The sequence below is a fragment of the Schistosoma mansoni genome, chromosome 1 (genome assembly GCF_000237925.1).
Source record: "Schistosoma mansoni strain Puerto Rico chromosome 1, complete genome".
In the NCBI taxonomy this organism is placed as follows: domain Eukaryota; kingdom Metazoa; phylum Platyhelminthes; class Trematoda; order Strigeidida; family Schistosomatidae; genus Schistosoma; species Schistosoma mansoni.
The window spans coordinates 37,231,912-37,256,343 of record NC_031495.1 but is presented as its reverse complement, the minus strand read 5'-3'; the positions used below and the strand labels follow the sequence as shown (position 1 = coordinate 37,256,343).

At 33.4% G+C, this 24,432-nt stretch overlaps 2 protein-coding genes across 2 annotated transcripts in view; one reads left to right on the top strand and one right to left on the bottom strand.

Moving 5' to 3' along the window:
• Positions 1-17,432, top strand: part of Smp_083770 (putative anoctamin) — a gene marked incomplete at both ends in the record, with an annotated part of 42,433 nt that extends 25,001 nt beyond the window's left edge. The window contains 6 exons of the mRNA XM_018794297.1: positions 234-382; positions 3,713-3,918; positions 7,935-8,068; positions 13,877-13,967; positions 15,184-15,306; positions 17,391-17,432. Coding sequence (XP_018648724.1) covers positions 234-382; positions 3,713-3,918; positions 7,935-8,068; positions 13,877-13,967; positions 15,184-15,306; positions 17,391-17,432 — 745 coding nt within the window. The remainder of the gene's footprint in view (positions 1-233; positions 383-3,712; positions 3,919-7,934; positions 8,069-13,876; positions 13,968-15,183; positions 15,307-17,390) is intronic.
• Positions 17,433-18,897: 1,465 nt separating this feature from the next.
• Smp_167610 overlaps positions 18,898-24,432 on the bottom strand; it is a gene marked incomplete at its 5' end in the record, with an annotated part of 34,867 nt that continues 29,332 nt past the window's right edge. The window contains 3 exons of the mRNA XM_018794296.1: positions 18,898-19,358; positions 19,444-19,616; positions 22,340-22,429. Coding sequence (XP_018648723.1) covers positions 18,998-19,358; positions 19,444-19,616; positions 22,340-22,429 — 624 coding nt within the window. The 3' untranslated portion in view covers positions 18,898-18,997. The remainder of the gene's footprint in view (positions 19,359-19,443; positions 19,617-22,339; positions 22,430-24,432) is intronic.

The window sequence follows — 24,432 nt, the reverse complement described above, 5'->3', positions numbered from 1 at the left end:
TTATAAACCTAGCTCAACATAGTTTTAAAATGTATATTCACAAATCCCAATGGTTTTGCTATCTGTAAGCTCCTACTGAAAAAACCAAACAGTTTATAAGAAAAATAAGTATATGAAGATTTAGGATAATTGGATTTATTCATTTATCTAATTTATTGAAAATACTTAGAAAGGATGATTTGTAAAATTAAAAAAATTAAATTTCGTTGATTCATCTCTGAATTATTACACAGTAAACTACGTACTTGGTTCCATAAATACAGAAAGGGATTAAATAAGAGGAATGTTGCTTCAACTAGTGATCTGAGCTCAGCGCATATATTTATTGAAGACTATAAGTTAATACCATATGAAGGATTATTTGATGAATATCTTGAAATGGGTAAGTCTTTCTACACACTACTGTAATATCTTAAATAATTTTTACTGCTCACTTGGTATTGTTTGTTTGAATCTTCCCATTGATGTTTAGGACAGCAATTGATCAGTCTCTTAGTGGCATATAAGCATACTGTGGGTATTGCCTCGATATAGACATAATTCACAGGCATTATAGGCAAAGATGGATAATGGCTAGCAGTGGAATCCAGGACGCGCGTTTCGTCCTATTTGGGACTCGTCAGCTGAATGTACTTGCATCTCAGAGTTGACTTTCACTCTGGGACTCAGTGGATGACGCGATGGCGTTTGAAGCGAATGGTACTGGGTTCGAGTCACAGGGTGAACATCACCTCTGCGATGCAGGTACATCCAGCTGACGAGTCGCGAATAGGACGAAACACGCGTCAAACTGGATTCCACTGTTAGCCACTATCCATCTTGACTTGTAATAGTTGTTACTAATGTTTGAAAGGATTATATTACTCATAGAATAAAACCCATATTATGGATTCAAATGCTTTTCATAATTCAAGTACACCAAAATTATAACTACTTTTTCAAATATTTCACACATTTACTCCCTTTTAACAAAATAAACTTTTATCGTTTTATTCCCCTTTATGATGTTTGATAAATTTTATTTTCATTTCATCATAATTCATCATGTATTTATTGTCTTGACAAATCAACTGATGAGTTTCATACATTTCTGATTGGACAGATAAGCCAAATGATTAAAAAAGTAATAATTTCAACTATCCCATACTTTCTGATCTATTTGAAATAATATTTTGAAACATGGTAACTTTAACAGCTTCGACTAAGGAAAATAGTTTATATCTGGGGAAAAATACATTTCTTCAATGCTACAAACAATCTGTATTGGTATGAGCAAATAAATATAAAAACTAAAGTCTACTATTTCATACCTCCCAGTTGGTGAATTTAAGTGCAAACCTAGGAACAATTCATAAAAAAGGGCATATATTTTGAGCCTCAGGGTGAAAATCATAGTAACAGTTATTTTATTATGAAGGCTAGTTGAAAGCTACAGGAACATTTTGCGGTGGTAATTTAGAGTGATCAAAGAACACAATTGAGTAACTGCATATTTATTTTTCTTGGGCTATTTTAAATAGACCCATAAATTCATAGATAAATTTTAGTAGAGGCTAAACATAACTAATTACATGTTCTCAATTTAAATTAAGTTTAAAGCTCACATAATTACTGTTTCAAGTGATTGTTAGTAGTAAGCAGGAAACCTGTAAGCTATGTTTCATGCTAATCAGTATTTGTAAGTAAAGTTTATCTGTCATCTCAAGAGAAATAATTTTTCCTTGGAGGATTTGGACCCCTATAGATTGGTTTCACAGTCTAAAATCTTGCGACTGAACTATTCAGCGAGAGAATAACCTTTACGCCATCCATGAGTAGTGGCCGAGTTCATGACCAATCAATCTTACAGCAGGTAAATAAACTTGCTTCAGATCCAGGAGAGAGCATCACTTTCCTCAAAATGATTGGTGCATCTTGCTGATGCGTGCAAGCTAGTATGAAACCTAGATCAAGGTTTCCACCCGACTGCCTCAAACCCCATAACAACTCAATATCTTGTACATCAAGTCAATTCACTTGAACTTATGACCACATTGGAACACGATCAATAGAGTTCGATCAATACTGAAGAATCACTACTCAATGATCTATCAACTGAAATTTAGAGTTTGTTTTGAAAAAAATAATGTCACAAAAAATTGTTAGAAATCAAACCATATTATGTGTACATTTAACAGGAAGGGATTTTATAAGCCTAGCATGTCGAACTGAAATAACTTAAATCAAAACTCAAGATTTAGTTGGAAACTAAAAAAATCGGCTATTTATTTCCAAGTTCATAATATTTTTTTTAAATATAGTTTGATCCACATTTTATTACTTTAATTAATTTTTTAAGAAAAAGATAAATTTAATTAGATATAGTAGTATGAAACGTGCTTTGTTCATTATATTTTGTTTGTCAAATAACTTTTCCTAAATGCATTAATATATATTACTATTACAGATACGCTTAGAGCTGGCGTTTACAACTAATGTAGGAAATTCGCTGTTTGGCGTTATGTGAATATGCCAAAATCAGTGTATTAGATCATAATTGTACCATTTAGTACTTAATCAGATTCTCGTATCTATTTCCTGTCTTCCGAATTTTATTTCGTATTCACTAAAACTAAGAAACAGTTATGAATAGAAATCATTGAAGTTTGTTTTAAATGATGCAACTCATTTAATCGATTGTTCGAGTTTAATAAAAATACTATTATTACATTAGTAAGTACTGAAAATATCAGTTGTAAACAAGTGCTATTTATTCTTTTCATGTCTGCCCCTATTCCCGGTGCAATGTATTTTTTTGTCTTCTTCTTTTACTTTTGCCTTCAGGATTACTAGTTAGTACTTGCTTCGTGATGCAGTTTGATGATTTCCAAAATGTCTGTCCTATCCACCTCTAGCGTTTTTTTCTTAATTTCCTCTACGTCTGGTTTGTTGTTGATGGCGTCTAGTCATCAGATATGGAGTGTCTTTTGTAGACAGATGTTCATAAATACTTATACATTTTTGATGATGGCTGTGGTAGTTCTCTATGTTTCGGCTCAATAGAAACTGTCTTAACGTTTGTATTGAAGATTCTGACTTCGATGCCGGCTGATAGTTGTTTTGAGTTCTATATGTTCTTCAGTGGTAGGAATTGTAGGAGTCGTAGATACAAATTACTCAAGATTACCTTACTTGAATGAATTTTCTGTCCAGTCCTTTCAGTTTTTCAGTGATTATCTAACGTAGATCAGTGAGTGATCACAATAATTTAGTATAAATCTGGTATAAAATCTAAGTGTCATTCAATATCTCCTAATAATATATTTCCTCCGAAATAATGCTTTCAATATCCCTGTGAAATGTAATTAATTATAAGCAAAATTTGCAAAATTGATTATGTATTGTAAAGACTACTCAAATCTACTGTTTCACACAAATTATTTTTACCTGTTCTTATTACCCAGTAGAGTAATAGTATAGGTCCGGAAAATTTGTGTTGCTACATATGAATATTTCGTTTGAGTTGTGTTCAGTAAAGCAGTAAAATAATTAATCATTATTTAATCATTACAGACACATTACACTAGACATTTTAAAGAAATGCTAATTATTCAGTAGATTATGAATAGGCTACCCGGTTAGATAAAATTGAATTCTTTAATATTTCCGATAATAAAAATAATACTATATATAGCAAAAACTATAGCCTTAATTCTATTGAACTTTGTTATAGTTCTTCAATTCGGGTTCATTACAATCTTTGTGGCTGCCTTCCCACTAGCCCCATTATTCGCGCTACTTAACAACTGGATTGAAATTCGTTTAGACGCCAAAAAGCTAGTGTGTGAAACACGTAGACCATTGGCGGAACGAGCACAAAATATAGGCGTTTGGTTTAGAATATTAGATTTTCTTGTTCGATTGGCCGTGATTTCAAATGTAAGTAAAATTGTATTCTAATATACGAGTGATAAACAATTTTGCTAGTCAGACTGAACTGTAACTACAAATTGGTTGTACAAATTTCAAATGTTTTATAACTTTTCTTATATTCGTGTACATGCTTTGTATTTCTTTGTACCATTACTAGCAATGTGATATCTTATAGAATATTTTATTTTTAATTCTTCTCTAATTATCTGACGTGTCGTTTGATTTATGTATAAAACAAACACGTTTCTAACTAGCAGTTAATGATAATTTCTAACAAGTATGATGTTACATTGATGTATTTAACTAGGCTAAAATAATGAAGTGAAACTTGTACACTGAGATTTAAAAAAATACTTGTTACTTACTGAATGGATGGGTTTAGCGACCCCATCCCGTGAAAGACTAACTCGCTAAAAAAAACGCTAACGATAAAAGATAATTCAAATCATTTAAACTCTGCCCTCCGAGTTCAAGGAAGAATTATGACGCCTCAAGATGAAAGCAGAGATCCTTCGGAAGTCACAAGGCAGATGCCCCTTCTAACGACCAGAGCAACACTCTTTATCAGTACATAAAACGTTCGGAGAATGTGGAAGACCTAGAGGACCAGTCAAATAGCAATTGAAATTAGGAGATACAAATTGGCAGTACTCGGAATCGGTGAAACCCATTGGACACAAGCTGGACAGCAAAGACTAGATACGGGAGAGATGCTGCTGTACTCCAATCACAAAGAAGAAAATGTTCCACACACTCAAGGAGTTGCTCTGATGCTATCAAGAGAAGCACGAGATGCACTTATAGGATGGGAATCTCGCGGATCCAGGATAATCCAAATATCATTCAAAACAAAGAAGGAGGGGATCACAATGAATGTTATCCAATGTCATGCACCCACGAATGATAGCAGCGACGACGACAAAGATCATTTCTACTTGAAGCTGCAATCAAATAGCGACATTACGGATCATCGTCGAACAATCAGTTGAGTGCAACTCGTCACTATACATCAACTTCATTGACAATGAGAACACGTTTGACAGTGTGAATCGGAGAACATGGGAACTTTTTCGACACTATGGTGTACATTATCCAGAACTCATACGACGAACTACAGTGCCCAGTCGTATATGAAGGACAGCTGACAGATGCATTTCCAGTAAGGACCGGAGTCAGACAAGGCTTTCTACTCTCCTCCCTCCTCTTTCTTATGGTGATTCAATGGATTATGAAAACCTCGACATCAGAGGGGAAGTACGAAATAGAATGGAGATTTCAGAATCAATTAGACGAGTTGGACTTAGCACATGACCTAACCCTCCTATCCCATACACACGAACAAGTGTAAATGACGACAACTGATGTAGCAGCAGCCTCTGCATCAATAGGCATCAACATACACAAATGATAAAGCAAGATTCTCAAATACAACACAGAGAACACCAACCAACCAAATCACACTTGATAGTGAAACTCTGGAAAATGTGGAAACGCGTACATACATGGGAAGCATCGTTGATGAACAAAGAGGATGTGATGCAGATGTAAAGGCGATTATTGGCAAAGCAAGGACCGCATTCCTACAATCGAAGAACATATGGAACTCAAAACAACTCTCAACCAATATCAAAGTGAGAATATTCAATACGAACGTGAAGACAGTTAGTTTTACTGTACGGATCTGAAACGTGGAGAACTACTTCAACCGTCAATAAGAAGGTAAAAGTATTTCTAAACATTTGTCTACGCAAAATACTTAACATTCACTGGCTGGATACTATCATTAACAGCCTACTGTGGGAGAGGATAAACCAGCTTCCATTTGAAGAGGAGATTAGGAAAAGACGTTGGAAGTGGATCGGACATAGATTAAGAAAATCACCAAACTACATCACGAGGCAAGCCCTAACTTGGAATCGTCAAGGGAAACGGAAAAGAGGAATGTCAAAGAACACATTACAGAAACATATATGGAAAGGATGAATGTTAACTGGAAATAACTAGAAAGGATTGCCCAGGACAGAGTTGGATGGAGAGTGCTTGTGGGCAGCCTATGCTCCTCCACGAGGGCTAACAGGCGTAAATAGGTAAGTAGTCCGTGGCCTTCAAATTACAATTTTCTAAAATTATTTCTTAACCTAGTCAAATTTCCAGTTCATCAATTCCATTAGCACTCCCTAGTTAAGAAAGAAACTCAATGTGTTACTAGTTGTGCTTGATAGAAGGTAACTTTAAATAGAATTCTTATTGTGTTTTAAATATTTGACCTCAAAATTGTTTTTGAGAAACCATCAACAACTCATTCTACATAAAATTCAATCTATTGAAACAATGAAGATATATGACTAAGATGCATAGATACCTTTCAATTCATCAATTCTAACAAAATGCTTTCAAGCAGTTTGTTATTTCTTTATATAATGTAGTGAAAGAGCACTGAATTAATTTTGGATGATTAGAAATGAACCATGTTTTTGGCTACAAGTTCTAAATACATTCACTTTTACACATCCCAAGTACTGGATATTTTATTATTTCGATTAGGATGGATAATTTTCTTAATCAGAATGTAGTGCATAAAATATTGTTGAAACGGTAAGCAGTGGTAAAAAACCTATCAGACAGCTTACTAGCCCATAAGTTATATATTACATCCGCTTAAATGTATGAAAAATAGCCAGTTTTATATCACTTTTGCTCTGAAAATCAGTTTGCGAAAATGAAGTGGTCAAACATATTGATTCATAATTCTCAGTTCGGCTAATGTCTATTCGTGGTGAAAGCTACCGTTGTAATGAACGAACCTTAATGCGAAACATAATTAATAACTGTGTGCTTATTGTTGACTCAATATATCATAATTTAATAAAATAAGCGATTAAATTCCGACTTGGGAACTCAATGGTGCTATGCTTACCAAGACAACAGAAGGTCCTGGTTTCTGTCCACTACTAAGATTGTATGTGTTTACTTCTTCGTATTCCTTAACTCGGAAGTAACGGCCTTCCTGCCTTGCTTCTAGCCTTTTATCAGCTGATATTTATTAACGATGAAACAATGTTTAAATTGAATAAGTTTTTGCAAAAATATATTCAAAATAACGGTTTCAAAGCAACCTATGTCGATTTAGTCAACTTCTTTGGTACGAATTACAAATGGATGTTATGTCGAATAGAAATACAAAAGTTAAAATCAAACTATTTAGTTGAAAAGCCAAACTCGAATAAACTCAAGCACCTTGTTTTTAAGTGGTGTCACTCGTTAGTTTCTAAAGTGATCTTATGTAGTTAAGATTAAATAACGTAAAAAACTGGGTTGCGTTAGTAAAAGGACCAGTTTTCAGATTGTCAGACTGTTGCTCCAGATGATGAACGACAACATTGTAACATTGAGCAAATGTTTCAGCTGTATTTTAAATAATGAGCACTGAGGCAGTGCATTGCTGAATACAAAGGCACATTCATTTTCATGCCTATTCTTAGCCGTGAAACCTGAACTTTTTCGATTTTATTGATCAAAATCGTATCATATATGCGCTAATATGGGAATATAGGTAGTAGTGAACCTAATATCCATATGCTAATCTACTAAAGTATGTAATTATTGAAATAGAATTAATACTTGTTGTCAGCCAACAAGACACTAAGTATGTGCGGATTAGAATTACATTTTGTTTTAATCCTGTTCTTCAATCATCACTTCATACTCCATTTGCACACCAAAGTAAATAAGACGTCGTAACAATTAGTAGACTTAAGTTCAATTTATTTATGCTTCTCATCAGAATATAGTACATAATTCCAATTAACCACTTGCCTTTTCGGTATCTACACCTATACTGATCGACAGACGCCATTCCGAAAGTCTGTAGAGGAAAATAAAGCATCTTATTTTTGTAACCTTCGTGTGCTTATCACGGGTGAATTCAACTATATCGCTCAATAAAATTCGCTTATTCGAGTAAATCTTGTTCATTCAGAAATTGATACTTTGTATGTGTACTTTTCAACCTACTGTTTCAGGCCTTCATCATTGCATTCAGGTCAAGTTTTCTCCCTGAACTCATGTATAAACATGAAGTTAGAAATGATTTAGTAGGATTTACTAATTTTACTCTAGCGTGGGCCCCTCCAAATACTACATCACAACCATGCAGGTTAGTGAATTTCCTGATATTTACTACTAACTAATTTACTGTGAAATTAAGCAAATTTATTTCTAAAAGCAATCAAATCCACACATATATATAGCAGTTGAATATAAACGAATACAAGACAAAGTAGTTCCTGTGTTTTCTTTTTCCACTAAATTAGTTTTCAAAGTATTCTGTCTACATGCTGATAATTGACAGCTACATAGCTGGTGACAGATTTCCAGCTAAATGCAGTAGATAGAAGAACGGGTAAATTATCTACAATTTGTTTGACTTAAGTTATTACTTATTACAACTGCAATGTCGCTAAACCAATAAACTAAGATCACATTATAGGTGTGATACGAAATTGTTGTGATCTAAATAACATAAATAACTAAATAATATTAATAGTTTGAAAACACAGTTCAAAGTCGATTGATTTTGATATTCAATAGTTTCTGATGCTTTGTTTATAACGTTCAAAATGATTACTGGAATCATCCGAGAGTATGAATAAATTCTAATCATTCTCTTTGTAATAATTAAACTTGGACAGTTGGGTAGAAAGTCAATAATAAATACATTTTTTGTTATATATTAATGAATAGAAAATTGTATTTCTGATGTTTCGTAACTTAATGTAAGCCACTTCTTCAAAGTAAATAACCAAACTAAATTAACCCAAGTTTAAATAGTGAAAAAGAAGCAATACAGAAGATTTTTTGCTTACTTTCTTACTTACGCCTGTTACTCCCAATCGAGCATAGGCCGCCAACCAGCATTCTCCAACCCACTCTGTCCTGAGCCTTCCTTTCTAATTCTATCCAGTTTTTGTTTATTCTTCTAATATCTGTCTCCATTTCTCGGCCTAATGTGTTCTTTGGCCTTCAGGATTCAATGTGAGGGCTTGTCTTGTGACGCAGTTGAGTGATTTCCCCAATGTGTGTCCTATCCACTCCCAGCGCTTCTTCTTGAATTCTTCCTCCGCTGGAATCTGGTTTGTTGTCTCCCACAGTAGGTCTTTGCTGATGGTGTCTTGCCAACGGATCCAAAGTATTTTGCGTAGACAACTGTTAATAAACGCCTGTATCTTCTGGATGCTGGCTTTCGTAGGTGTCCAAGTTTTCGCCCCATACAGTAGAACTGTCTTCACATTTGTATTGAAAATTCTAACCTTGGTGTTGGTTGACAATTGTTTTGAGTTCCAGATGTTTTTCAGTTGTAAATATGCTGCTCTTGCTTTGCCAATCCTCGCCACCACATCTGCATCTGATCCACCGTGTTCATCAATGATGCTGCCTAGATATGTAAAGATCTTTACATCCTCCAAAGCTTCTCCGTCAAGTGTAATTCGATTGGTGACTGTTGTATTGTATCAGAGAGTCTTGCTTTTCCTTTTGTTTATATTGAGACCTACTGCTGCTGAGGCTGCTGCTACACTGGTCGTCTTCTCCTCCATTAGTTGTTGTGTGTGTGATAGAAGAGCCAGATCATCTGAGAAGTCTAAATCTTCCAGCTGCATCCTGCCTGTCCACTGTATCCCGTGATTTCCTCTAGATGTTGACGTCTTCATGATCCAGTCGATCACCAGGAGAAAGAGAAAGGGCGAGAGTAAGCAACCTTGCCTAACACCGGTCTTTACCTCGAATGAGTCAGTGAGTTGTCCTCCGTGGACGATTTGGCAGTTTAGTCCATCAAAGGAGTTCCGTATGATATTGACTATCTTTTGAGACACGCCGTAGTGTCGAAGAAGCCTCCATAGTGTTGTCCTGTCCACGCTATCAAATGCCTTCTCGTAGTCAATGATGTTGATGTAGAGTGATGAATTCCATTCGATCGATTGTTCCACAATGATCCATAGAGTTGCGATTCGGTCTGTACACGACCGATCCTTACGAAATCCAGCCTGTTGATCTCGAAGTTGGGCGTCTACGGAGTCCTTCATTCTGTTTAACAATACCCTGTTGAAGACTTTTCCTGGTATTGAGAGAAGAGTAATTCCCCTGTAGTTATCACACTTACTAAGATCGCCCTTCTTTGGTATCTTGATCAGAAGTCCTTCTGTCCAGTCTGTTGGTACTTGTTCTTCATCCCAAATCTTCCTTCCTTTCACTGGTCGTTCAGGTTTACGGTAATTTCCAGAGAGCTTCTTTGTTGTATAATACAATTGTCTCATGTTTCCTTTTCTTGCAGCCTTTTCCGCCGTCATCGCTAGATCTTCCAAATATTTACGCCTATTGACTCTGAGGCTCCTCCTCACTTGCCTGTTTGTTTCTGTGTATTCGGCTTGTGCCTTCGCTGCCTTCATGGTGCTCCATTCTTCAATCTCATCCAGTTTATCAACAGTGATCCATTCCTTGTGGTGGTGCTTCTTGTGGCCCAGAACCTCATGATATTTTGAAGTGATTGCCTCTTTTATCCCTTTCCAGTTGCTCTCCATAGTAGTTCCCTTTCCATTGAGTAGACCATGAAAGGCCTGGAATCTGTTGCTGAGAGCTATCTTGAATTTGTTGAGTTTGTCAGCATCTCGAAGAAAGGCCGTATTAAACTTTTGTGATGTTGTCCGCGCCGTTGTCCAGTGCTTCTTAAGTTTTAGTTTCATCTTGGCGACCAGCAAATGATGATCGGATGCTATATCAGCTCCTCTTCTGGTTCTCACATCCTCCATCGTCCTCCTGAACATTTTGTTGATGCAGATATGGTCGATTTGATTCCGTGTAGTGTGGTCCGGTGAAATCCAAGTGGCTTTGTGTGTTTTTGTGTGGGAATATGGTGCCACCTATGACCAGTTTATTGAAGGCACATAGGTTTGCAAATCTCTCATCATTTTCATTCCTTTCTCCCAGTCCATGTCGTCCCATGACGTCTTCATATCCAGTGTTGTCCATTCCAATCTTGGCATTGAAATCTCCCATCACAATGTTCAGGTCCTTGATTGGGCACTTCTCGAAGATCGACTGCAGCCTACCGTAGAATTGGTCTTTAACGTCTTCATCGTAGTCGTTGTTAGGCGCATAGCATTGGGTGATGTTCATTGTAATGCCCTCTTTCTTTGTTTTGAAGGAGGCTTTGATGATCTTTGGTCCATGAGATTCCCATCCTATAAGTGCATTTTATGCTTTTCTGGACAGCATCAACGCCACTCCTTGTGTATGTGGGGCATTTTCTTCTTCATGACCGGAGTATAACAGAAGTTCCCCAGAAGATAGTTGTTGTTGTCCAACCTGCGTCCAATGTGTTTCACCGATTCCCAGCACCTCCAGGTTGTATTTTCCCATTTCTGCAGCGATTTGGAAGACTCTTCCGGTCTCCCACATTGTCCGGACATTCCATGTACCTATAAAAATTGTTACTCTGGTGGTTAGAAGGTACATCGGCCTCTATTCACTAATATTTGACAAAAAATATATTTATTACCAACTTTCCACTCAATGTTCAATTTACTTGAAACTATCAAGTCCAACCTTGGCATTGGTACCTAATATTCAGAGAATAGCTATTAAATTACAAAAGCACCTACTCCTGACTCATTCTATGCCTGCTAGCTATTGAGATAAGGTGATATACAGTCAAACTCAGCAGCTTCATAATGATATTTAATATTACTAATTAATAAATGGATTGATTGATGAATGAGTTGCTTCAGCTGAATGATAATAAATTTTCAATAATAAATTTAATGAAACTAATGTCATTATATTTTTATCACCTAATGTTCAAAGAAATTGAAAATATATTTATAACTATTTAGTTGAACACTGATATTTTCTCACTTGTCTAAGTGGAATGCTTTGATGCTGAAAACCATATCTCAGTAACTTGAGGAAAGGTTAAACGACTACAATCAAAGTATACAGGAGATCTGTTCTTGGATTGTAAAATTCATTTGTGTCAAAGTTCATCTTACAAACAATATTAAATAAAACCACGTCCAAAATAATTAACTATTACCGATTTTTCTCAAACAACGTAGCTTCTGTGGATTTATCACGTTTATTACATAACAGCCACGTGCTTTGCTAACAAGATCAATGATGACGTAGACTTTATTATTTTATATTTTATTACATGTATTTGTAAACACAATGACATTATAGATATCAATAAGTAAAACTTGTCAAGCTGCGTTTTTAAAGCAAATATTAATTTCGGTATGGGGATTTATGTAGATTGTAGTATTGTAATAGTTGAATTCAAGAGTCAATCTCAAGTCGTGAATTCGACTGTCAAAATGTTATTTTATTTCTACTACTACACCTCAATCAAATAATTAGTTTAGTCACAAATATATCTTGTCAGTAAACAGCTAGCATCTGTAATAACCTGTCCAGGTATACAGCCGTCCAAGTGCGTCCTGCTGTTTTTAAAGCTTTTCTGAATAAGTGTTCACGTTTCCTTTTTTGATTCATGATATTCAAGAAATACTTAGTTAATTAGTTGTTCTTATGATTATAATTATAACAAAATAAAATGAACTATATTAGGCCATCGGTGTTACAGGTTCCCCTAAGATCATCATATATCTTCAGTATACAGCGAGAAATAAACAAACTCTTTTAGATATACTATATAGATATACGTCTGAAGTGAAATGGATAGCTGATATTAGGGGCCTTTAACATCGGTATTTAGATATCTGCTTACGCTTTGTAATAGTACCGATCACGATGATAATCACTGGAAGTTGAGATAAATAATTGACTTGAGGAAAGCAGGTATATATATATATATATTCTAGCCTACAAAACAACAGGGAAATAAAGATGGTAAGATAACATTGAATAAAGAAACAGTTGTTTGTCTCTTTGAACTTTAGAGAGATATAATGTAACAGAAGGAACTATTACAATAATGAAGTACCTTTAATTAGACGGGTTTATTTATTATTTTAAGAATTTCTAAAGATAAGCAAAATAAAAAATTTGAAGCTCTATGGATAACCATTGCCAATCCCCCACACTATGACACATATATCTTGAGAAATGTAAAACACGTACGTCTGGTTAGTATTACAAATGGAGACAGACGTCTCATAGATCGTGTTGTATATATCATCGTGATGAGGCTGAGAAGAGGGAAAAAGTAAAGCATTTACGGTATTTAAATAGCAAAAGACTGTTTAAGATCATTTTGATATCTTACCTCAAGTAAGGCATATTCTATTGAAAAAAAATCTCGCTGAAAAATTTGCTATTGAGAGTTTGCTATTTGTAGTTCGAATAGGGATCAAAAACTGTATAAACAATATGGGGTAAGTATTTATGTTCATACTTATTCTGATTTGATTTAATAGTACCTAAAGGAGAAAATAATGGAAATTCAACTCAAAAACTCGTTTCTTCATTATGTGCTTTGAATTCGCGTAAGATTTTTAAGTTCAAGCTATTACACTCATTAATGAGCGACTAATACCTTCAAGTCAAACTTCTCTAAAGCGAACAGTTTTTGCTCACAAAAAATGCTTTTGAGCTAGTTACAGAACTATTTAACAGAGTTCTGAGAAATCATTTTTTAATAGAATGAAACATTATATGAAGTATAGTCATATCTAAACTAGTATATACATAGATTAGGGATAATCAATGATATTTTTAAATGTCATAAATAAGTTAAGTGGTATTCTTATAGGTAGAAATGAGTACTACTGTCATATAAATTTCTTTTAGGAATTCCGCTCGAGATAGTAAATCATAATATACAGTAATTTTATAAGTAGAACTTCCCTTTTAAAAAATACAAATAAACTTTAAAATCATTTAGTTTGATGGATTAAACAATTTGTGTAAAGGCATCCACTAATTGTATAAGTTAATTTTCCATACTTAACAGGTATAAAGCTTTTCGGGACAATAATGGTGAATATTCGATGTTTTTCTGGAGACTTTTGGCTCTCCGTCTAGCGTTCGTGATTGTTTTTGAGGTAACTTTATGAATATGTATATATGAGCTAATAAAATGTTGTCTTAGCAACGTATAGTCTATTTCACATGAGCATAAAATCTTCAATAGAATACTGCAGTATGGTAAATGGATTTTTGTTAAGTAGTTTGTTAAAATTAGTCTGTTTATCTAATAGATGGGTATAATAGGTAGGGTAACTTTGCTTACATGATATAACACAATTTCCAGTTTTTGTATTCTTATTCATGTGAACTGGTGACTTGTATGTAATGTTTTTAATTGCTTATTACAGTACATTTTACAAGACATTTTATAAAACAAAAACAGTTTTTACAATATAGATAAACACAGTGAACTTATCTGAGTAATTCACTTAGTATTGTTTGTTTGAACCTTCCCATTGATGCTTAGGACTGCAACTAGTCAGTCTCTTATTGGCATATGTGCATACTGTGCGTATTGCCTCAATATTGCTTTAAGTCACGCGATGGTATTTGAAGCGAAAGATACTGGGTTCGAGTCCCAGAGTGAACATCAACTCTGAGATGCAGGTACATCCAGCTAACGAGTCCCAAATAGGACGAAACGCGCGTCCTGGATTCCACTGCTAGCCACTATCCATCCTTGCTTGTCTGAATAATTGTATTCCCTATAGCTAACTCGATATAATTATGGTTGGTTTTGTGCAATTCTTGTAAATAAAACTACAAATTTTCTTTCCGAGAATATTATAAATATTTTCTTAAAACAGTGCACTAAATTTTAATGTTGAATTAATTTGGTTCCAAGATAAAAAAGAAAGCACTGAGCAACCATCCAACTACATAAGAAAATAACAACTAAATAAAATGGAAACGTTTTACTTCAATTACAATAGGTTGTGTTCAATAAATAAACTAGTGGAAAATCCCCACATTTGTTTAATATATAGTTTTGTTCACAAATGAATAAATATTCTTTACTTAAAAATGTCTGTTACAAAATTGTCAATGTAAATGAAACATAATTGAGATTTTTGTCTTATCAGGTTTTTTTTTTAATATATCTCACAAGCAATTGCTGTCTTGATTCAAGCGGTTGTTTTAATTTGGTGCAATAAGTAATCAGGATAATCACCAAAGAAACTAAATAATATTCTCTAACAGTAATGACTTTGATTACATATATTTCATTTAATTTACTTTTATCTTAGTGGATAATTGATTTCATTAATGACGACATATTTAATTTTATAGCACGTGGCATTTGTTTTGGCAAACGCTCTAGATTTCTTCATCCCAGATGTACCAAGTAGTTTGAAAGAACGTATTCAACGAGAACGATTTCTCGCAAAACAAGCTCTTCTGGATATTAGTTTGGTAAATTCACCTATGATCGAAAGTATATTTCTACTTACTATTTTTCATCATCGTTATATTAAAAATGCTGGTGTATGTTTTGGTTGAAAAAAATGAGTGTTTACTACCTCAACATTAGTTTCGTTTACATCTCTTTGCCTTCAAAACCTGCAGTTTTTTCTTAATTTGCTGTTTGTGCATTTTGTCTTGAATTTAGTGGATATTATGGGGTCATTACTCTTTGTAAGATTTAGTCAAATAACAGATTCATTAAATAACACTTCAACGGGTTTTCAGTATGAAGTGGGTGAAGCAATACTCTCTTTTAATAATTCTTTCAATGACCATATCTAACCATCATCAGGTTATTTACCAAGCCTAGCCACTTAAAAATTAAAATGAACCATTTGTCATTATAATAAATATATTTTTGTTGTATCCTAATAAGTAGGAAAATTGTATTCCTGATGTTTCGTGACTTAATATAAACGACTTCTGCAGAATACGTGAATAACCAACATTAAAATGTCGGTTTTTTATTATTAACTCTCCACCCAGTGCTCAATTTATTTGAAACTACCAGTTCTAAACTTGATATTGATACCATTTGTCATTATGTAACAAAATTATAAATATTACGTTACTTTATGTTACAACAAAAATATCTCTCATCATAGATGGTTCATTTGGGATTATTTCTATGATTTGATTAAATTTCAACATTGAGATAATTTTCATCAACATTTTAGAGGAATGCTTCATATTTGACATTTGTATATCTGAATATCATCGCTACCTTTAACAACTTTGGACGTAATAGCTAACTTCGCATTTTATAATTTCTACCTCCATAAAAGAACCAATGTTTTCAGCTCCACACCGCTAACAGTAAATTAAGCAAATGGATAGATTTATATGAACTATGTACCTAATATCAATTTTATTCAGCTTCACGATCTGTTCATACAAACAAACCATTATCGCAAGTTTCGTATCTTTAAGCTTTGAGGTAGCTAATTAAATAAAAACCAGTGACAGATGTGTCATTTAGGATAAAATCGATTGATATTAGTATAGTATGGACTCATATCATCAGAGCTAAAATGGATAGACTTATGAAGAGGTTACACTAAATAAATATCAATCTGTTTATTCTCAGATTGCAGCTCACAGACTCACTAAACTAAAAACTAAATCAGATTCAATAAAAAGGTTATATATGGTCTAGAGCCGCAACAGGTAAATCACATACAAGAGAAATGAAACGTTTTGGAAACACTGGAGTTTAGCAAAATTAGTAGATAACAATGAATATATATATAATAATTATTCAAATGTTTATTAAATTTTACGTCCTGGTTTACAAGTCAGCGTATTCTGTTCAGTGTAAATGGACCATAGCTTTATCAATCTTTCAACAAGTCTAAACTTTTGATCGTTTATTTAATTCACTAATAAATTTGTTTTGTTGGTACTTTTTACTCATGGCTTATTCATATAAACGTTTCTTTGTTTCTAAATTCCATTTCTTAGATGTCGAGTAAGTGAACCTTCATTGTCATGCAAAAAGAAGGATAGATGATGATAGGAAATGAATTTTTTGTAAAAAAAAACATGTAGTTAGTGTTCAACATTTGGTATTTAAGCTACTCAAAGAAATATCAGTTTTCTTTAAACCAACATTCTAAACAATTATTTAGATAGATTTATTTTGCTTAGTAATTCTTGCCAATAAACCAACAACCATAGCATTAATGAATCTAAACAACTAACAAGGAAAGTGGCTCGCAACTGAACTTTGGTTATTCATTTGTTTTGAAGTGAAGTCATTTAAAAGACAACTTACAGTAATGAAGATGCGGAATTTCATTCACTTTATGCTATCATGTAGCATGAATTTCTCTGATATTTTCGTTATTTATAGTAAACGATTTGTGAAAAAAACGCTCATTTTACTATTTGATATTGTATCAAATATATACACTTTTTGAAGAATTTGAAGCTAAGTATCAACTCAGATAGTTACAAAATAAATCGTTGTTAAGGATTTTAAAATTTCTATCCAAACTACCACATTTTCTACTCTTTTTTTGTTATTTTTGTAGGAATCAAGACAACCGGAAACCAAAAAAAATGTAAGTGAATAATAAATTAATGAACATACATAAGACACACCCTCCAGCATGCTTCTTTGAAAAGAAAAAAAAACGGTATTCATAAAATACTTACAGTTTTGTCATAAAAAATGTCTTGGTTTATTCTCTTCCTTATTTTTTTTTGAAAAAAAATCTATACAAAAGTAAATCAATCCATTTCAAACAAATTTTTATAAATTAAAATTTTATTCGAATCATATTTTTTTTTGACATAACCTTTTCTATCAGAATGTGATATCTATTTTCTGTTGAAGAAATGCCAACAAAAAAAAATTTATAGACTGTAAATTTATGTATATCAGAGATCTACAAGTTTATTACAATATTCATTTATTGTTTGTAGATATAATTACACTATTGTATTATATCTGAAGATAATATTGTCAATGAATTGGTTTTACTAATAATGGAATAACTATAAACTATCAGGATAATGTATCACTCTTTATTAATCCTTTGTATATTAAATTACGTAACTGACGATTTAGTACCCTTAGATAGCAATTTGAATAGTTTACGCTGGTATGATGCTAAGAAATAAAAAGAACACTTCAAAAAAAAGATAATTAACTGACCGTCGTTGATATCTGTCGTAGTGAATAGACTATCAAATATACTACAATGTATCAATATGCAAAACAACACAGTACCTATTATACTATAGATACGAAGAGATATTAACTATCTGAGTATAGAATGTTTCAATTCATTTATGGAATCTGTGGGGGAAACTGAACAGAGATGAAACAACATAAGCTATTATGATTTAGTTGAATGTCCTTATGAAAAAGAAAAAATTGGGATATTAAACAACTGGTGTATTTCAAACACGTTAACTTTTCAGAGTTTGATATTTTCAGAAAGTCAACTTCGATTTACATTATTACTCATCACTTGTTGAGTTTATAAAACATATAGATATCGCCAAAAGCCTCTTCACTTAATACTTGTTCTTTATACATATTGAGACTGAAATAAACCTAATATTAGAACCATATCTGATGATAAATCATAGCTGGGTCTGTATTAATGCAGTTTTAAAAAAGGTGAAGAAATCAAGCTATAAAGTTCCACTATGTTCACCTGTAAGTGAAACTATCAATGCGTGACAGTATCTCAGCAGAGAGAGTGTATATCACTAACATGGTCATGATCTACATCATGATGACGAAGTAAAAAAGCCATAGACCATTATTTCAATCCTAGATACAGAAAACGTGTCTTCAGAAATTTCCTATATGGATTTAAACTGAATGGTAAGGAGATATTCTAAGTCAGTAAACCTTTCATTCCTCTTGACTAATAAATTAAATTGTCTACAATAAGTTAGTAAATTCTGATAAAGAACTTAGCTAGATTTGGCTGATAACGACATTTAACTAGTTTCGTGCAGCATAAAATATTTCGTCCTCCATGAACCCATAAAATAACATCGAACCAAATAAAATTAAGGTCTCACACTTTACTCGTTTATTATCAAATCATAGAAAAATAATCACATCGTAAAACATAGAGCTATGAAATTGGTCTGTACAATTACAAAAAAGGTAAGGTAATTACAGAATAGAGTCCTCATTTTTCAGCATTTCGATAAATGATTTTCGTGCTATCTGAGCCAAATTTCTGGACTCAATATCCCCATATTGCTTCACTAAATTTGCTGGTGGACCATTACCGCTTATTTGAATAGCATCAGTAGTTGATAAGCGATCTGCATCCACGTTGTAATTCTTTTTATCAGTCTCGGCAAGATCGGGATTAAGAAGCACGTGCGGATGACCGGATTCTATTACTTCGCCACTCTCCATAACCACTATCATTTCATTATCTATCACGGTATGTAGTCTGTGTGCAACAGTTAAAACTGTAAAGTCTTTGAAAATGCTCTTGAGAGTTTTTTGAATGATGAAATCAGTACTGAAAACAAATTTAAAACAAAATAATATAATTTCCAAAGAAAACACTAAAACTTTTGTACAACTTCAAATTACATAACTTTTACCTCGGATCAACGTTGGATGTCACTTCATCTACCACCAATATGCGGCTTCCACCTAGAATCGTTCGAGATAATGCCAACAATTGTCTCTGTCCAATACTTAAGTTAGAACCCCCTTCACTGATTAACGAATCTAACCCATGACCGAGATTTATAACTGTCTTGTCCATCTGTACCTACAGACAATAAAATATAATAACAGATATTGATCAGCTTAAGAAACTGAAATCTAATGAGGCATAAGGATTATTGTTCAACAATTTACACACTATAATACCAAACCGCAACCTTCATAGGAAAAAGTATATTTTCGTCACGCAGCCATCTCAGTTGACTAACTGTTGAGGACTAGAGAGGACTAGACAGTTGATTCATCTTAGTATGGCACTCCTCAAGAATATATGATCTTACAGAATATCCATGACACACGGAGTACGCCTACCCGAACCATTGACAAATATCACACACAAGTTAAAATAATCTCTATAAAACCCAAACAACCAAAATTGACTTTCATCTCAATTTATAGGAACGTGTTGTGAATGTTCGGAGCAATTTTATTTGATAATTTGTTTTACGCTGTTGGATTAGTACTAACTTGATAGAAAATACTTCTAGGATAAAAGTGGACAGTAAACTTTTCAAAGTTTAGGACAAGTGAATATGTAAAATGTTGGAATCAATAAGAATAGAGTAAACCATCTAGACGATTAGGTTCACAAATAAATCGATGATCGCAGAATGATTATTTGGTGTTAGCAAAACAAAATATTATTTTCCATGAAGCATTAAAAATCAGATTGTTGAATGTCAAGAACTGTATGAACCTGAATTTACGAATTTAAACCTTAACTCAGTATCGTTTTCCTAAAAGACGTTGTGATTTGTTTGGTTTGTATAGTTATTGGTATGCGTTTCCTTTCTATTTTAAGCATTGTGTTGTAAAGAATGCTTCAGGTTTACTTGAAAGAAACAGTTCAGCAGGAATTCAATGAGTGACTGTGTTTTTGATCATTTTTTCAACTCACCAGTACATCTCAATTCTTATACAGAGATAAAGATAAGAAATCATGAGTTGTTTTGGTGACGGTACTTCTAAAGACATTATTCACTCGACTGTCCAAGTATCGTTTGGAGGTACTAAAACATACTTTTCGCTACGTGAACTACAAAATCTGAAAAAAATTATAACCTACGGGAAATCTGAGAATGGACACCATAAACTTCATATTATTAATGATTTGTATACAAAGATGAAGACATTGCTTCTTTTACCAGCAAATCAAGGTATTAAAAGATTAAAATATAAGTTTTAGATTAGATGTTTAGAGTGGAGAGTAGAATTCAGTAACGGGAAAAATAAGCAAAACAAAAGTTTCTAACGCCAATGATAAATATTGAGGAAACTTCGAAAGACTTCCATCATTTGGTTGAAATTTCAAACGCTTCTAGCTGAATTAGTATTAACACTTCAAGACTTTCAGAAATTTGATATCGCTCAAATTTCACAGTGCACTTTCAGAACTGCTGGATTCCAGTGACTCATCCATATGTTCATTCGTCGGAGAGTATTTTTGAGCATCATTCAATTCAACCAATTCGCCTATTCGTTTTGAAAGCATTCAGTTAGTCAATATAACAAGTCAATTGCCCCTTATTCATAAGGTCGTTACTCAAGGTCATTATTTACAATCATATTGTCTTATGCCACTGTGTTTAACGGGAAATACTAGTCTACATACATCATAAAAACATATTCCAATAGTTTAACTTGGACTACAGTTCAGACTAAATTAATCGGTCTCCGACAAATTAATAGCTATTCACGGCCATCTGAATGCTTTCTTGCCATGAGACTGAGGTAATAAAACACCTAAATAATTGGTCGAAATTATGAAAATTTCATCTCTCACATATGATGGACGTTGGAATTTGTTTATTTGATTCCATGATGTGTGGTTCAGTCATCTGAAAACTCAGTACTTTTATAAATAAGAATTGTTATCAGTAGGATAAACCAACTGATAAAAAGATTAAAAGTTACAAAGAAAGAACAGTGAAGTAACCATGTTAACAAAATAACAATAAGAATCATGATAGGTCTAAGCGATGTCAAAATCTGACAAAGACGTAAAAACATGCTTGGCTAAGATAAAAAGGAGTCAAATGTTTCTTGAAATAATAATCACACGGTTAAAAGCCATGACGATACTGCATTAGGCATAAAAATGCAAATTGAGGGATATACTTTAAAGACTTAGCAAATCATAATGTTAAGTGTAAAATCTAACAATCAAATGACCTGACTTATCATTTTGATCAATTATGACTTTTCAGATAATATTAATTCCGATCTTGTAAGACATTAATGTTTTGTGGCCAGTTGATCTTACTCCGGTTTGGTCGTATGATGATGCTAACGAAATATACATCCCACCAACCCTTGTACATGATTGTTGACTTGATTCGCGTTATAGAATAACAGAATAAAATAAGTCATATAAGAGAAAATTTCGGTTACATATATTTCATACAATCGTTGATCCAGACAGACAATCAGAGAAACGAAGCGGTAAAGCACACTGGAGAAGGCAAACATGCCAACTCGATTTGATCAAGCGTGACTCGATATTTATAGCCAGACAAATACAAGCTAAAGAAGTGTCATGAACAGAGTAAGCGATGGACACAAATACGCTCATGTAAAAATAGTCGAGGTTATAAGCGAATAATTGACAAGGTCAAAATGTGACGCAAGATGAATACATGAATTAGTCTGTCCGGAAGCTAGAATAATCCATGTGGGTTTGACACAGTACTAGACATCATAAAGGAGTAATGAAATAGTTTACATGAAAAATGAGTAGTTCTGTATAAACTTATTTCAAATAAGACTTACACTCTCCAAGGCCTTCCAAATCGCTTCATCTGTTTTCTCACCCAAAGGGTCCATGTTCATTTGAACCGTCCCGGTGAACATGATTGGATCCTGATTTGTTAAAATATTTACTAAAAATCTTCCATAAACATGTTTGTTTACTAGTAGACTCAGAATAAAGTTAAAATATTGTTAAAAAAAACTCCAATGTACTCTACCAACATTGGGTAAATGCATTGACCCACTGGAACTGGAGTCACTGTCACATCGTGGATACAATCCTTTCGGTACTTAAATAGCTAGTTCACAATTGGAAGTGTTAGAGTCAGAATCTTCAGAAACATGAAAAAGTTAAACTGTCTAATTACTAGCAAAGTTGTATAATGTTTTTATGACGGGTAAATATCAACCTCTTCTGAAAAATCACATCTGAAATAAACTGTTTTTAAATCAGCTTTCAGAGTTAGGAAGCTTTTTTAAGAAGTTGTGAACATTTTAGACAAACAATGGAAATCATTGTAATCAATAAATTAGAGATATAGGCCTAAGAAACTTGATTTTCAAACAAACATATAAACTAACCTAAATCGGACTAAATTCTTTACACTAGAACCATTTATATAAGTGTGTATCAATCTAATTAGCGAAGCTTCCGAGCTTCATATTCAGCCAAACCAGTGGAGCAAAAAAATATAGACCTTACAAATACGTTTGCAAGGATTTTTTCATGATCCTCTATAGGACAAAATGTATATTCGATTTTTTAGAATACGTCAGTCGCTAGCAATGTAACCTAGCATATTTTTTCCACTAACGATCATTCAAAACATTGTGCGCTGCTAATCCTTACCTAATTCCTTACTTTACATGACCTACCGTGGTCCCATTTTGTCAGCAAAATGTTTGACGTTTGACGACTTTCCGCTTGTTATGAGTTGCTTTATCGCGGAATAATTAGCCATTTTTAAATTGAAACAATTTAAAATAGTGCAAACAACAGGCCAAATAACGAGTACATACAAACAGATCTAATCATGGTAACGTTATGTCATCAAGGTCATGGTTGTTGAATATTAGATATTTTGCTACTACTCATTCGATCCAAAAATTCTACACTTTAACGAGACTATCCCGATCTTTTGTGTACCATGTTTATTCTTTATCACGAGTTAAGATTTCACGAGGGGACCCTACGATAAAAAGTTTTACGCAATTGATATAACCTGGTCTGTTGACCCAGTTCTGTGTTAATGTAAGTGGGATTTCGTTGTTTATTAGAATTATCTATAGTAACCGGTTGGTTATTTTTATTTTGAAAGTGAAGTTGATATGAACGGATAGTGTTTTGTGAGTTTGAATCAGGCTTTCAGGTTCATTGACTTCATTATTATAAATGAACTAGCAACATATCTCGTACAAATGGGTGGACTTATAGTACTGACAGAGATTTAATCCTATATATGCCGCAAAATAGTTAGCGAAGATCACGGAAATAAATCTTATTAGTACTCCCTGTGCTTTTTGCATAACGTCCTTCTGAATGACGATTAAGTTGGATTTAATCACAGTCTTAAGTGTTTATTTATTCGAATAACAGTTTATAAACATTTAACTGAGAGAGCGTTAGCATTCTCTAGTTAACCATTCTTAAGATCCGGGCATCTACCAACAGGAAAACAAGTTTATTACAACAGTAAATCCATTGGTAGTAAAATAGAAATAACAAACACACGAATACCTTATTCTTACGATAGTATTCAAGTTTTAGCTTACTTCAACCTCCGACTAGTTCCAGTCTCATTGGACTGACATACATCAATATTCTCCTGGATAACACAATCATGTAACATATGCTGTAAGTAATCGTTATTGATACCATGATAGGAGAACTAGTTCACGTTATTGTGTTCTCTTCTATTGTGACTTGATCTATCAAGTTCAAATAATATTTTGCGCACAGTCTTTTCAATTCACGCTTCATTGGATATCATTTCTGAATCAAATGATCTCACCTAACTAATCTTTCATATTTATACAACAGTTTTCTGACAATATGGTTTCGTTCTTGTTTGACAAGTCAAAACTTCCGATACTGACAGGGGAAATTAATTTAA